Source organism: Manis pentadactyla, chromosome X (assembly GCF_030020395.1).
Source record: "Manis pentadactyla isolate mManPen7 chromosome X, mManPen7.hap1, whole genome shotgun sequence".
In the NCBI taxonomy this organism is placed as follows: domain Eukaryota; kingdom Metazoa; phylum Chordata; class Mammalia; order Pholidota; family Manidae; genus Manis; species Manis pentadactyla.
The window spans coordinates 122908344-122924772 of record NC_080038.1 but is presented as its reverse complement, the minus strand read 5'-3'; the positions used below and the strand labels follow the sequence as shown (position 1 = coordinate 122924772).

At 38.7% G+C, this 16429-nt stretch overlaps 1 protein-coding gene across 7 annotated transcripts in view; it reads left to right on the top strand.

Annotated features, from left to right (window-relative positions):
• GRIA3 (glutamate ionotropic receptor AMPA type subunit 3) overlaps positions 1 to 16429 on the top strand; it is a 260360-nt gene that overhangs the window by 114035 nt on the left and 129896 nt on the right. For all 7 annotated transcript variants that reach the window (XR_005023809.2, XM_036880848.2, XM_036880847.2 and 4 more), the window contains one exon: positions 9542 to 9729. Coding sequence is in view for 6 of the 7 variants with exons in the window: in XM_036880848.2 (XP_036736743.1) it covers positions 9542 to 9729 (188 nt within the window). In the remaining variant the exon portion in view is untranslated. The remainder of the gene's footprint in view (positions 1 to 9541; positions 9730 to 16429) is intronic.

Below are 16429 nucleotides of genomic sequence, written 5' to 3'. Positions count from 1 at the left end.
GCTAATCGTAAGGCCCCCTTTCTTCTTCCCCCCTTCTCCCTCCCTTCCCACCCATCCTCCCCAGTCCCTTTCCCTTTGGTAACTGTTAGTCCTTTCTTGGGTTCTGTGATTCTGCTGCTGTTCCGTTCCTTCAGTTTTTCCTTTGTTCTTATATTCCGCATATGAGTGAAATCATTTGGTACTTGTCTTTCTCTGCCTGGCTTATTTCACTGAGCATAATACCCTCTAGCTCCATCCATGTTGTTGCAAATGGTAGGATTTGTTTTCTTCTTATGGCTGAATAATATTCCATTGTGTATATGTACCACATCTTCTTTATCCATTCATCTACTGATGGACACTTAGGTTGCTTCCATTTCTTGGCTATTGTAAATAGTGCTGCGATAAACATAGGGGTGCATCTGTCTTTTACAAATTGGGCTGCTGCATTCTTAGGGTAAATTCCTAGAAGTGAAATTCCTGGGTCAAATGGTATTTCTATTTTGAGCATTCTGAGGAACCTCCATACTGCTTTCCACAATGGTTGAACTAATTTACATTCCCACCAGCAGTGTAGGAGGGTTCCCCTTTCTCCACAACCTCGCCAATATTTGTTGTTTGTCTTTTAGATGGTGGCGATCCTTACTGGTGTGTTGTGATATCTCATTGTGGTTTTAATTTGCATTTCTCTGATGACTAGTGATGTGGAGCATCTTTTCATGTGTCTGTTGGCCATCTGAATTTCTTCTTTGGAGAACTGTCTGTTCAGCTCCTCTGCCCATTTTTTGATTGAATTGTTTGCTTTTTGTTTGTTGAGGTGCATGAGCTCTTTATATATTTCGGATGTCAACCCTTTATCTGATCTGTCATTTATGAATATATTCTCCCATACTGTAGGATACCTTTTTTGTTCTATTGATGGTGTCCTTTGCTGTACAGAAGCTTTTCAGCTTGTTATAGTCCCACTTGTTCGTTTTTGCTTTTGTTTCCCTTGCCCGGGGAGATATATTCATGAAGAAGTCACTCATGTTTATGTCCAGGAGATTTTTGCCTATGTTTTTTTCTAAGAGTTTTATGGTTTCATGGCTTACATTCAGGTCTTTGATCCATTTTGAATTTACTTTTGTGTATGAGGTTAGACAGTGATCCAGTTTCATTCTCTTACATGTAGCTGTCCGTTTTGCCAACACTAGCCGTTGAAGAGGCTGTCATTTCCCCATCGTATGTCCATGGCTCCTTTATCAAATATTAATTGACCATATATGTTTGGGTTAATGTCTGGAGTCTCTATTCTGTTCCACTGGTCTGTGGCTCTGTTCTTGTGCCATTACCACACTGTCTTGATTACTGTGGCTTTGTAGTAGAGCTTGAAGTTGGGGAGCGAGATCCCTCCCACTTTATTCTTCCTTCTCAGGATTGCTTTGGCTATTCAGGGTCTTTGGTGGTTCCCTATGAATTTTAGAACTATTTGTTCTAGTTCATTGAAGAATGCTGTTGGTAATTTGATAGGGATTGCATTAAATCTGTAGATTACTTTGGGCAGGATGGCCATTTTGACAATCTTAATTCTTCCTAGCCAAGAGCATGGGATGAGTTTCCATTTGTTAATGTCCTCTTTAATTTCTCTTAAGAATGTCTTGTAGTTTTTGGGGTATAGGTCTTTCACTTCCTTCATTAGGCTTATTTGTAGGTATTTTTAGAGTCATTATTTTTTACTTGCATTTTCCTAATGACTCATGATGTTGACCATCTTGTCATGTGCCTATTGGCCATTTGTATGTCTTCTTTGGGAAAATGTTTATCCAGATCTTTTAATCAGATTGTTTTCCTGTTGTTGTTGTTGTTGAGTTGTATGAGTTCTTTATTTATTTTGAATATTAGTTCCTTGTCAAATAAGTGATGTGCAAAAATCTTTCCCCATTCAGTAAGTTGCCTTTTCATTTTGATGATGGTTTCTTTCTCTGTGCAACTGTTTAGTTTGATGTCATCCCATTTATTTTTGCTTTTGTCTCTTTTTTTTAAAATATCAGACCTTGTGTGGTTGAGGATCAGAAGGCTTGCCTATTCTGCTTTTCCCAGACGTTAAGCAAATCTACTCCAGATGGTCTTCTAAATTTCTTTTCTGCTGACAATGCAAAGCAAATTTACTTTCACTTAACAAAACTGATGTATCTATTTGGGCACAATTTCTCAGTTTATGGTGAGGAGAACAGAGCTACATAATACACCAACAGGGAAACAAAGTTTATAATGAAGGACCAGATGAAAGAGAAAAACGGAAAAGGCAGGAGTACATGTACTGCCAACTTCTGAGCCAACTTTAAACTTGACAAGTAGTCAGTAGTCACCTCCTCTAGTGGGATATTTGGGTACCAGGCATACCTCAAGCTGCTAGATAGTATTCTTCTACTGATTGTTGTCTGTGGTTTCTCTAGTAGAGTTTGCCCCTTTACTTTAAGGCTTTGATTTTAACTTAAAACAAAAATCCTTCATAGACAGGGTCACAATTGAAGCTTTAATCAACCATGGGCAGTCTATCTAGTATGAGTAAAGAGATCTATTTGGAGTGATGGCAGATTTGTACTGGGAGAGAGGAAAAGGACACAGAACTGGAAAACAGGGGGCACCTTCTGTTCATTGACTCCACAAATTAGGTGAGGTCCCATCCTAATAATGCAGCTGCAAGAGGAGATCTTCAGCAGTCAGCTCTTAAAGGGAAACATAAACAAACACAATTATGAGGAATGAAGACCTTTGGGCAATCTAAATTCACTAAGGGTAAATTGGGCTGGGTGTGAGTGGATATTTGTCTTTATCCTGTTTCATAAAAGCCACAGACTGACATCCATATGCAAACCCACAGGGGTTTTTGATCTTTCCATCTCAACCTCCTCATACACCAAAGAGATTCTGCACTAGTATCCCAAATTTAGACAATCACTATACTGACTTTGGTGGAAACCAAATGTGTTTAAATCAAGTTAAAACACAAACAAACAACAACAAAACAACAAAATGTGGATTCAAATGTGCTATAGGAATCTTTCCATGAACCCTTTCTAAAGAAAAGTATACTTTGTAATATGAATAATCATGCCCTGAAGTATTGGATTTGAGATCAGATTTCTGAATACCAGGTTTTGTAGACATGGGAAAATATAAGATGAAATAACTGAACTGGGCTCCTCATCTGCCTCTTTCCTCTGCCTCTATTTTTCTGTTCTTCATTTATGTCTCAGGAAGTATCTTCACATTGTACATGCAGCTTCCTCAAATTCACTTACTTTGCCACAATATGCAAGACAGATTTATCTGAAATTCCATGGAGAACAAAGAAGTTGTGAGAAATGGAGAGAGTATTTCTCATAAGGTTTGGGTGTAAAGCCCAGGTGAGTGCTAGGATAACAGCAGAAGAGAAATTTTCATTTGTCTCCTCCCATTTCACATAATTTTTTGATGAACAAGAATATTAATTTCATAAAATGTTAAACTGCTCACTAAGATGTATCACAAACATCAACTGTCAAATAAACTGAATTAAAACCTATGTGACATATCATAAGCCCCTTAATATCATAAATATATAAAGGCATATATAAATCAATAACAAAAACATTAGTACCACAATAGAAATCTGAACAAAATAAATGAATAGAAAATTCCCCAATTAAGAAATAAACAGGGAAACAAAACTGAAAAAAGGTCACTAAACTTACTAATAATCAAAGAAATGCTATGCTAACGAGAAAGAATCTCTTTATATTCCCCTATCAAACAGGTAAATATATTATTCAGTGCTAGCAAGGGGGCACAGAGACAAGGACTCTCATATTCTGCTGATAGGAACATGAAATGGTACAGCCTTTCTGGAGATCAATTTGTCAGTATGTATCAAAAGCCTTAAAAATGTCCACAAATATTTGGGCTGATAGTCCGACCTCTAGACACTTACCCTATGGAAATAATTGGAGATGCTCTATGAGTTTGTCATCACAGTGTTATTCATAATAGGGAAAGACTGGGAACAATTGAAATGTTCATACTGGGGAAGGATTAAATAAATTATAATATATCTAAAGGATGGACTATTATGTAACCATTAAAACCATGTTTGAAAATATTTAATAACATAAGAAAAGGTCCAAGATATAATGGTAGATTTTTTAAAGACAGAACACAAACATTACAATCCATTTGACTAAAATCAAGAGTATGCAGTGTATTTATATAAGACAGAATGGAAAGACATATGACTGGACATTAACACTGGTTATCCCTGTGTTATAGAATCACCCATACTTTTATTTTTTACCCTTTTTGTGTCTTCTCAAGTGTCCTAAATGACCACGTATTAATTTTATACTTCAAAAGAAACACACAGATGCTACCTTAGAAGGAGGAGGACATTTGCAAAGTGCTTTGAGGACATTGGGATTTGCTTCCCACGTACTTGGTGTTCCCAGATTCATCATCTACCACAGGAAGAAGCAACTTGTATCCCTGGCCTGAGCCTTCTCCTCTTGCCTCTGTGCCTTTGTTTGCTAATTTCCAAAAGATATATAGCCCTTCTCGCATCATGCTTTTCTCACACAGAGCCCCTCTGCTAGTCATGAAGGACAGCTACAACAAGAAACCTGCATCCATACACCTTATTTGGATAGGCCAGCTGTTAGTATAGGTCAGTGGTTATACTTGAGAATTACCCAGGGAATTTAAAAAAATAAGCCAGGGAATCACTCCCAGTGATTCTGATTTAATTGGTCCAGAGCGAGACTTGGACGTCAACCTTTTGAAGTTCCCAAGGTACTCATAATGTGCAACCAGAGTTGAGAGCCACAGAGGTAAGTGAAGACATAGGAAAATAGAATCATGCTTTCTTCTGCTGAACTCGGTTGAGTGACATAGGCAGGACAGACACTGACCCCACATTTCACTGGCCCCTGAGATACCTACAGGCTACCAACTGTCCATTTGTTAAATGCCATAGCCTAAAGATCATAAAGCACACTATCACCTTTCACAGGCATCGCCTGAATGACCCCATGCGATGGGCAGAACCCGAAAACTATGTTCAACATTTGTTTTCCTTTCCTTCCCAACTCAGTTGTGTTCTATGCCATTCGCCATTCTTATGTTGGCACCTGGAAAAGGACAGAACACTGAGAGAATGGGACATAGGACAGAGAAGTTTATTGTTCTTCTGTGTTTTTAGATCAAATACTAAGAGCAGCTTTTCATTTTGCGCAGAGAACAAAATCCTGGCCTTCTTCCCCCTGTGGACATGATTTTGACCACTGTAGATTTGAGATCTTTTTGTATTTGCTGCCATCTCTATTATGAGGTCAACCTTATAATCACAGGTTGAATCCCCTGGGAGGAGATTCTAAGATGGAGCATGCAAAACTTTATTGGGAAGTACCCTTGTTATCCGCATTTATGGGAGCAAAGGAAGGAGGCAGGTTTGGGCAGAAGGAGAAGACGGGCTGTGGTGCAGTCATAACAAGGCCACAGTACCTTCAGGGACCTCTGAAGCTGTGATGGCCCCTTAGAGTTATCCCATTTGGGATGAAAGGGTTGCACCTTTGTACCCCATAACAACCAGTCATTGGCTACAGGCTGCCCTGGGAGGGGAATATAACCTTCAGTTAGGCAGCTCTCTTCAGCCAACAACTTTCCCAGAAGCTGAAGGACTAAGTCCTTTGGTGCTGAAACGGGATCCAGGTAGTACAGCACAGCATCTCTATATGACCCTTTGCCAAGGTGGCCTCTGTGTTTAGCAAGAGTAGCCCAACAGCCTGTCTAGTAGGACTGGATTGGTCACAGATGTGGCCCGGTGCTTCAACCATAATCACCTTGTCACTCCTCTAGGGTCATGGTCCTATATTATCTTGGTTGAATACAGATGACAATCGAACATTCACCCAGTCACCTCTACAGTAACTCCCAGTCTTTAAAATGAGAAAGAGAAAGGAGGTGGACAGCAACAGTGGTCTGGAATCAGGATGAGAGAGTTTGCTGCCCAAGTAAAAGTAGCTTTCAGTATTGCAAAGTTGGACGTTAAAGCTCACACAGAGTGGAGGACAATTCTGAAGCTGCTAAAACAGCAGGCTTATTTTTACAAAGCCGAGGCTTTGTTAAGCACCTAACCTCCTACAAGCACCAATGCCTACTTTTGCTCTGCCTCCAGAGACCAACTTTTTTTTCTCCCTCAAACTCGTATTTACTCTCTTTGGTCAGATGCTACATGGAGCAGTCAAAGTATAATTTTGGTATGAAAACAAACAAAAGCTTTTTTTGGTTGCTCCCTGACATGTACTGAAGGAGGTGACCATTCCTTCCAGGGTTCTCATGTACACAGCCACATGCTCAAGCAGACACAGAAACTCTGCATCTACCATAAAGATGCAGTTCTGACTTGCTCAGAAGATGAGAGCAAGGCTCCTAGCCCAGGAGGCCCCAGACCCAAGCTCATTAAATAATCAGTGGCTTCTTCTATTTAATTTTTAAACAGGTAATACATTCACAGGGTTCAAAGAACAAAAATCTAAGATCTTTTCAATCAGTGTTTATTAAGAGGCCTCTCATTTGTGGCAGCAGGCAACCATAGAGCCGCACTCATCTGTCATCATGTCTTCCAGGAGCTGATGCTCCGAGAGGACAGCATGAGTTGTAGTTTTTGATCTCTACTGTTTTTGTACTTACGGAAAATAATACCTTGCTCTTGTAAAATAGTCAAACATTTCACAAATAAGTAACAGTTCAAGTAGGAGCTCTTGGTAATCCAGCACCTCAGAGATAACTCCTGCCAATTTCTTCAGATTTTTTTCTAGAAATACACAAACATGTTCTTCTAATAAAAATGGAATCATAATATATTTTGCAGCCTTTTTCTAAGTAACAATATATTGCAGAAATCTTTCCTTTTATTATAGAGAGATGGAGGTATCTTTTTAACAGCAGCATAGTATTCCATGTGTCTGCACTGTAATGTATTTATCCAGTTTTATTTTGAATTTTCAAATGTCTGTCATACAGTTCTTCAAATCAGTTTCTCCATTTCTCATAACTGATTTACCCTGAATTTAGATCTACTCATCTCTGGAGAAAGAAATGAATGAGAAGTCACTAAGGGAAGCTTCATGGGGGAGAATCATCCACAAAGGTCTATAGGTCACAGGAAAAGGGACAGACAGAGGCAGTTGCCTTGCCTAGGAAGCAAAGAGAGAACTGAATAAGTGGGCAAGACCATTTTCCAGATTTGAGCGAATGTAAAAATGGGGGAGAAGTGTGGACTGGGATGGGGTGAAGGATTCAAGAGCGATAAAAGCAGGTTGGAATGGGATGAATCTTGCTGCATGGATGGTGAATTATTATATAGCAAAGCTTTTACCAAAAGAACATGCTTTAGTTGAATCTAAGCTTGACACTAATTAACAGAATAATGTGGCTATTTAAAAATATTAGCAATCATAGGCTGCTAAAATAACAGCCCATATAAAAGCAAGCAATAATTCCAATGTCTTCTGCACTGGTCAGATCTCATCTATATTATCAGGATCAGTAAGATATTGATGAATATCCATAGAAGAGAACAGACCAATGAGAGAACCTGTGAGCATGTCATAAAAGTAACTGTTGTAGTATGGGGACTTCTTTAACTTGAAGAAAGAGAAGGGGAGATACACTGTCTTTAAAATGTGAAGGACTGTCACACGGAAAAAGGATTAAACTTGTCTGTCATCCCAAGTGGTGGAATAGGACTAAAGAATAGAGATTGTTTGAATGTAGATTTTGACTCGACACCCAAAAAAACTTGTATTTGCTAAAGGGTACTTTGAAAAGTTTCATAGAAATATATCAAAGACTCCCTGTGTCATTTCATTATCATTATTATTCAGCCAATACTTTCTTCATAAGCAACAGAGAAGTAAAATTCAACACAGACTGTGCTGAATTTTCATAAATTCTTAATTAGTACAATTCAAAATAATGAGGCCTTATTGTACAATGCTTAAGATTTTCCAATATTTTAATCTCTTTCTTCTTATGTTTATTTCTTAATCCCATGCCTTGGCCCACCACGTGCCCTCAACTCCCACTGAAGCAGAGAGCACATAGAAAACCCACATGAAAATGTAAACCTGAGAAATAAATATGTGTGGTTGGTTTTAAAAGAGTAACAATTGACATTTAAAGCAATGGCAATTTACTCTGATCTGTAATTTTGAGCTCCTGTGCTGAAATTGCTCATTTGGAAATAACCAAGTACTTGGGTCTCATTCGTGATCTTCTTCCTGCATACACCCAGTACACCAAGGAGTCGTAATGACCGGCTGAGTCACCACTGCCGTCTCCCTGAAGCATGCTCTCCAAATGTCAATACCATTTTCTATTGTGCAGTGAAGAGGATTCTCAACCACAGCCTGCTTATGCTCAGGGTGAGCCTGAGACATCACAGAACCTAGAATGTGTTCAAAGAACAGCACATTCTGGACTCCCCCAGTGGCTGAATTGTTATGCCGCAGATCATTTGGGCTTTGTAAATCATCCCCATCCCCGATTTCCATTAGTCATTACCTAAATATAAATAGAAGACAATTTACATTTATGGGAAGAAGGGAGCTCTTTTTGACCATACCACAATAAAATGATACCTGTACTTGATGAAGTTATACTCAGATTATGGACTCATACCAGAAGCAAAAATATAGGCATGATTTAATCTAGTGACCTGATACTCTCAAAGACCAGTACGTAGAAAACCCTGTGCTAGTCTGTGGTTCATACGTTAAGATATACTGCTTTTCCCACCCTCTCAAACTCTGACTCCAAAAAGGTTACTCGAAACTCAAGCAGCACATCTTTTCTCTTTTTCCTATTCAGCATAGATCTAGGGTGTTAGCTGGTAATCGTTGTCTGATGTAAATAAACTAAAACGGAACCAAGAATCCCTGGAAAAATTAATTGAGAAAGGGGAAGAACTCAGGAGCACAATACAATCGAACTTTTTCATAATGCTACGATCAGAGGGCCAGCATGATATCTTTGTTATAGACTGTCTTTGTCAGAGTTTTTTTATTTCACTTGGGAGACATAATTTACTTTACTGGACAGTCACATGCATGTCAGGATCAGCCATATTATAATGGGGTTCTAGCTCTACTGAAGTTCGAATTCTGAAGAATTATCATATAGAAGACGAAAGGAATGAGCTTCGACTGCAACAGGAAAGACTGAGGCCAGAAATAAAGCAGCAGCTTTTGGCTTTCATTCTATAGATATTTTGATAATGCCTGTTAATAAAAACAACTGTAAGTACAGGCTTGATAAATACTTATCTGGGCACCCACAAGTTCTAGAATCTTCTTTCCTTGAAACCAAGATAGAGGTGCTAACCGCCTGGAAGGTTAAGGCTGAGGTTTTGAGTAAGTCTGCTCTCCACAATGGTACGGTTCGAAGGGACCCAGTGGACTGTGAATAAACACTCCGTGGAACCTTTAACACCTACAGAAAGATTTTAAAAAGCAAAAATCATCATTGAAGCTTCTTTTCCTTCTTTCAGGATTTTCCATCCTCCAAGCGATTATGGAAGCAGCAGTGCAAAACAACTGGCAAGTGACAGCAAGGTCTGTAGGAAACATAAAGGACATCCAAGAATTCAGGCGCATCATTGAAGAAATGGACAGGAGGCAGGAAAAGCGATACTTGATTGACTGCGAAGTCGAAAGGATTAACACAATTTTGGAACAGGTACGTCTGAGATTTATTCTACCTCCAGCCAACATGTTAAATCGCCAACCTGAGGCAGTTCCCATATCTGCTAATAAATTAACTAGCCAACAGACTAGATGTGCCAACAGTTTTTGATAGCCTCTCTAATCCTTTTTTCCTCCCCAGTGGCTGCAGAGAAAAAAAAAGAAAAGATAATCTGAGCTTTTGAAAATTGCACACAGTGATTGATCTGGAAGTCTCTGCAATTTAATGCTACCTATCAGATAAACACACCCTTCCACACCTCTGTTTCATAGATAGCTGACTGTTTCAAAGTAATGCCCCAGCAGGGAACAGAGAAGGGATTAGGCAGGCAGAAGGGCAAGGTGTTTGTCTCAGGGGCCTAGTTGCAGAGTATCAGGGCAGTTTTCACTAGGTTTGAAGTTGTAGATATTTTTGCAGCATATCCCCTCTAGTCAGAGATACATAGAGAGAATATGAGTATGTAATATAAGAACATTTTTTAAGTAACTTGGTGTATAAGAAAAAATGCTCATGGTTTTTTTTTTTGAAAGGTGGTTGATATGTAATATTATATTGGTTTCAGGTGTATGACACAGTGATCCAACAATTATATACATGATGGAATGTTCACCACAATAAGTGTGGTTACCATCTGTCACCAAAGATATTACAAATATTATTGACTATATTCCCTATGCTGTACTTTTCATCTGCATGATTTATTTACTTTATAACTGGAAATTTGTACTTCCTTATCCCCTTCAACTATGGCAACCCCGTTCCCCTATGGCAACCACCAGTCTGTTCCCTGTTTATTGTTCATGTTTTTTAAAATGTGAACAAAGAGGGGAAAAAAAGAATTATACTGGGGAGAAATTTGATTTAATGAGCCAAAATGTATTCATTATTAAGCTTGGATATTTCAATTTAAAACTAAAAAATACTAGAAGAAATGTTTCACCCTAAGCCAGGTGGATACTCTGAAATAAAGAGTCAAATTGAAATGTGGTGAAAGTTTATTATTTTCCTTAGAAGTCTCAATTTGCCAGTTAATAACAAAGTGCCTGTACTGCCATAAACAAACCTGGAAGGAAAACATTTCCATTCTAATTCGATCCCAGTGTACCTGGGGGCCAAAACAGCTTCAGAGATTGAAATTACAGTGAGCAGCCATTGCCTGGGAGAGCTGTTTTATAACAAATTAAATATTAACAATTTGTCAGGTATGCCCCCATAAGAAGAGAATGCGAAAAGAAAATGGGAAAACGCAAGGGAGGGAGGAATAAGGAAGGGAGGGAGAAAAGAAGGCGGGGAAGAAGGGAGGGAGGGAGAGAGGAAGGAAGTAGGGAGGGAGATAAGGGGAAAGAGAAAAAGAAAGAACGATTGATCGCTGACTCTGCAACATACACATATAAAGCTGCCCCCTTCTTAAGAACAGCACCACCTTTAGTGAATCATACCTCACAAAAAATCTAGAGCACTAGCCTGGCTAAATCAAATTCTCAGCCAACATTCTCTTGAGCTACCCAAATGATCCACCCCTCCCTTCCGAAAAAAACACCTGCCTTTGATTTTCTTAGATCTTGAAAGTGAAGAATCAGGTCAGTGATGCTGGTGTATGTACTAGATGCCCTCTAAAATTTTATCCCAAAATAGCCCTTTAGTGGGTCACCTACTTAATAGCTTAACGCAGAGGAACATCCTCCTTGTCATACTTTGTTTTCCTTTCTTGTGTTATTAACTTCGGCTTCTTGAATACCTTACCTTCTGTTAAGTCTTTCAGGTTTTATAGGACCTTATACTGGTTATTTTTCAGTATGATGTAGTTTAAAAAAAAGCAGTGGTAGAGCTCTGAGCTCTCTATAGCTGTGGGATCGTGGGGTCCTAAAATATCTATGCTTCAGTTTTCTCATCTACATAATGGGGAAAATAAAATTTGCTCTACCTCACATGGTAGGTGTAATTGCTTTGAAAGACATCAAATGCCACAGAAAAAATAGTGATTATTGCTAAACACTTTCAGGAAAATTTACTAACATTATTCAAAACCCTGTTCTCTCTTTTCATGTCTCACTTTCTGTCATCTGTTCTTTTCATGCACATTCATTCACAGTGGCCCTCAAAATATTTTTAATACAATTTTTCAGGGAATATTGTTCAAAGAAAAGTTTTAGCAACATCCAGATAAGGCTAAAGAGATACTTTCACTTATTCTTTTTCCCTCTTTCTTTTAAAAAATTGCCATAAAACTATAAATCCATGGTTGTTTTCTCTACCATTTAAGGAATTTCTACTAGGCCATAAGTAGTATGAGGTAGGGATGACATTTGTCTTGTTCACTACTATATCAGCAGTGTCCACCAGGGTACATGGCATTCAGTGCCAGATGGACAGGTGGACAGGTAGATGTATGGATGAATATTGAGCAAGCACCTATCAGTAAGTTCCACTGCAATTTTGCTATGCTTCCATCAAGAGGCCAAAAAAAAAAAATGCCCGCAACCACATAAAATTATTAAAGTATGCATTTTCTCAAAGGTTTAAGGTGGTGGCTTTCTGTTGAAGCCTTTCTGATGTTCTCATGAATTTGCCATGATTTATTTCTTTATATAACAACAGATTTCTGGTTAAATTATTTAAATTAAGCAATAGATTTGACATATTTCTTTAGAGAAAATGTTTTTTAATAAATTGAATACCAAGATACAGAGATAGTGCTTTTCTCATTGATGCCTAACTATTCTTTTGACAAATTTATCATAATTCACTGTACAGATTCTGATTAGAATGATAATAGTTATACTTCAATCAGTATCAAGTTCTCCCAAAAGATGCCCCCTTCCTCCAAAGGTGTTTTCAGCTCTGATTTGGTTATTTTCATGGAAGGAAACGTCTATAGTCTCCCACAAAATGACACTTCATGTCACTGTCTGAGGTAGAAGGGCCCTGTTATACCACTTATAACACTATCCTCTACAGATGAGAGTTTGGCATAAAGCAAGTTCATACTGTTCTCTGTATCCAATGGGTTTAGTGAAAAGACCCCAATATAGTACAATTTTTCAAATATAAGCCAGTCTTCAATATAGTATTATATAACATAATCTTCCCATTTCATGACATAGTTTCTTATTTTCTCTATGAGTGTTCAAACACAGGGTAAATCAAAAGTCTTACTAACATTTCTTCCCAAAGCTCTTTCCTGAACTTTTCAACCCTTCAGCAGAAAAATTAAAAGACTCAATTAGGTACTAATCTGTCTTGAATATCTCTCCTTAACAGTTAATCTATAAGGAAAGTATTCCAAATTTACAGCTACAAGAATTAACATAGAAAAAGAGCCAGAGACAGATGAAACCATGAAAGGTTGTTAGGGTTCATAGAGAATATTTAGAAACTAGATCCTGAACCTAAGAATTGAAAGCATTTTCTATAGGAGGATTTCTATAAGATGAATGAACCACTGACCTGACGTGGTATAGTATTCCTGTTCCTGATCTGTGCTCATGAGGCCCTCCCCACTGGTGCACAGCAGCCTGAATTCATTGACCAATCTCATCATTCACCTTTGAAAAGGTTGCCTCTCATAGAGTTACCTGCCCATGACTGAACAGATCCTCCATCCCAGTAGCATATATCTGTGGACTGCTTTTGAAGGTTAGGCCCCCTAAAATGATATGGCTCCATTGGACGTTTAATGTTTATTTAGAGAGGCAGCATAGCATAGAGTTTCAGAACACAGACTCTGGAGCCAGTCTGCTTGGATTATGTTCACTTACTGACTGTGGGACCTGGCGCAAGTCACCTAACTGTGCCTCTATTTCATGGTTGTGAAGCAAAAATAATAGCTGTACCTGAATGACTTAATACAAGCAAACCATTTCGAAAGGTGCCTGACACATAGTATTTTGATGCTAAACAACATGTCTTCACATGGATCATCTCATTTGAGCTTCACTGTGGGAAGCAGGCAGAGCAGATGTGTTTATTCCAAATTTACAGATGATAAATTAATGCTTACAGATATTTAGATGATTTGTCCAGACGTGGCTCTTTGCTCAATCTTAGTAAGTGGCAAAGCGAGGACAAAACTCAAGTCTTCTGTCTCCTCGTCCTCTGCCCTGAAACACCTCCTTTAATTTTTAGGTCATTTATTAAAATTTTTAGCTGATGCCCAACCCTAGATTAGGCCTGCTCAGCAGGTACCTCTTAACACAACTGCAAAGCAATTGGAGAAGATCCAGAGAAGAGCAGCAAAAAATGATTAAAGCATTAGAAAATAGGGCCTACGAGGAAAGGCTCAATTGAGCTGGGGTTGTTTAGCCTGGTGAAAGAGAGCCAAGAGGCAGTTTAATCACCATCCTCAAGTGTAAAGAGTGATCGTAAAGAGGGCACTGACCAGCCATTCTGCATGCCTAAGGACGGTGCCAGAGCAAATGAGCTTAACTAGGCTAGAGACTCAGCATTAGGAAGGACTTATTAGAAGGAGAGAAGAAACTAGAAGAAGGTAAAATCTCACCAGCTGAGGCTGTAAGAAGGTGAGGCCATTCTGAATTAGTAAAAAGTCCTGTCTATAATAGTTTTAAGATAGTCCTCAAAAATATAAAAATATTCCAAGTTAATTCTGTCAGTTGACAAGTAATATCCTCATAGAAGATGTATTTTAATAAATGGATAGGGATATATCCTAATTTGCCTATCCATTGGATAGCTAAAAGGCTGTCTCCTTAAAGAAATATAAACATCCCCCCTTCAGTCCTTCTCATGTTTTTATGTTTTCCATGGATAATTCAAAGGTAAGTCCCAGCATAGCCTCTTCTTGAATTACAGCATATGCAAACTTATTGGGGCCCAAACCAATATGTTTGAATGCACTACCCTCAGGAAAAACATAGAATGCATGATTTCCCCTGGAAATATTCCAGCTAGAAAATCACCTCATGATAGATGATATGAAAGTAATACTTCTTAAGGACAGAATCTTGAAGCAGGTCAATCTCATAGGTTCCTTTCATCTGAGAACCCTCACTGTCCCTTCAAAGACAGTCATTTTAAGAAATGAAACATCCAAATTAGCAAGGCAGGTTTCTAAAGATAACCATTTGAGCAAGATGAACACTATTAGGGGCCCTTCTAAAGTTTGAGGCTGTAACATGAAGGAGGCAGTGCCCACTCCAAAACAGCAGTTGGAGGCACTGGAGCACTGTTGCCAATGGCTAGACCTCGGTCAAGTGAATTCAGAATGGTCTAGCCTCACGCCTGTGCCCTGTCTCCCCCAGCATGTAGCAGTACTGTCCCATTCCTCTGCCCTGCTTGCTCACCTACTGTGCCAGCCCATACTCTGTGTTCATTGCAGAACACTGAGCTGACCTACCAGTCCGTAAGACAGTTTGGGTTAGTATCCCTTCTTCTTGAAACATTTTGTTTGTGGTAGAGTTGAATAAACAGAAGCTTGGGAATCAGACATGACTTCAGATGCTAGCTCCATCACATCTTGTTGGTGACACCAAGAAAAGTGACTTAATTTATCTGAGGCTCAGTTCTCTCATCTTATAAGACTATTCCACTACCTTTGTGCTGTGGCTCCTCAATGTGTTGTGAGGATCAAACAAGATAATATGTGGAGAGAACCTGGCACAGTGCTTGGCACCCATTAGGCACTCAACAACTAGCAACCATAGCTATTTGCTCATGAGTGGTAAGTTTTTGTGCTTATGGAAATTAGTTATTTAGGGACTGTTACCAAAGAACAGTGTCCTCATGGATTTTCCAAGATATCAGTTCGATGTAAGGTCTTATCATGAGAACAGAGTCTAAGACCTGAGGTATACTCAGTCTCATTAATAGGAGTTTAGCATGTTAGAGGACCTCTCATCTCTAACATACCATTTGGTAACACACATTAATTGATAAACTTAAGGACTTTTTGAGAATTAACTAGATTTTTCAGCATCACTTAAAATAATTAAAAGCACTAAAACCTTGAGCTACATATGATAACAGGGCATTTTTAATAACAAATATGTATTAAGTGCTTACAGTATTCCAGATAGTATTTTAATCAGCATGGATATATGTGTGTTTATATACCTTATGTGAGTTAATCTTCTTATTAGCCCTATAAGGTAGATAGGAATATTATCTCCACTCTTCAGATGTGGAAATTCTGAGAGGTCATACAGCTACTGATTGATGCAACCAGAATTTGAAGCCCAGGACTCTAACTCCAAATACTGCTAATTACTGTACTTACCAGCCCTACTCTGACTGAGGTTTTCAATGGGAGTAGACTTAACCAGAGATTATAAGAAAGAAGCATTCTGATGAGGCCTGAAGTGACTTTGTTGATAATAAGCATTGTTAAACAAAAAGCAGTTCACAGACACTTTCTCCACTTGACTGGGATCCACATTCCATTAACACATGGGGTTGAGAATATGCGCCTTAAGCCTCTACCCTTTGGTGAAGAGCTCATTTATGATGAATAGGTTCATTTACTTACTGTGTCAAAGCAATCTATGCAATGGGCCCCACAGAGTAGGAACACATTGTGAGGGGTACTTTCTCAGAGAGACATGTACATACAACTAGCAGTCCCAGCTGCATGCATTTCTTCTCAGGTAAAGAACCACAGACTCCATTACTTAACCAAAAACTGTCCTATGTGTTACCCATTTTCTCCTTCCCTTGCTAGGGAATAATCTAATGTAACTGG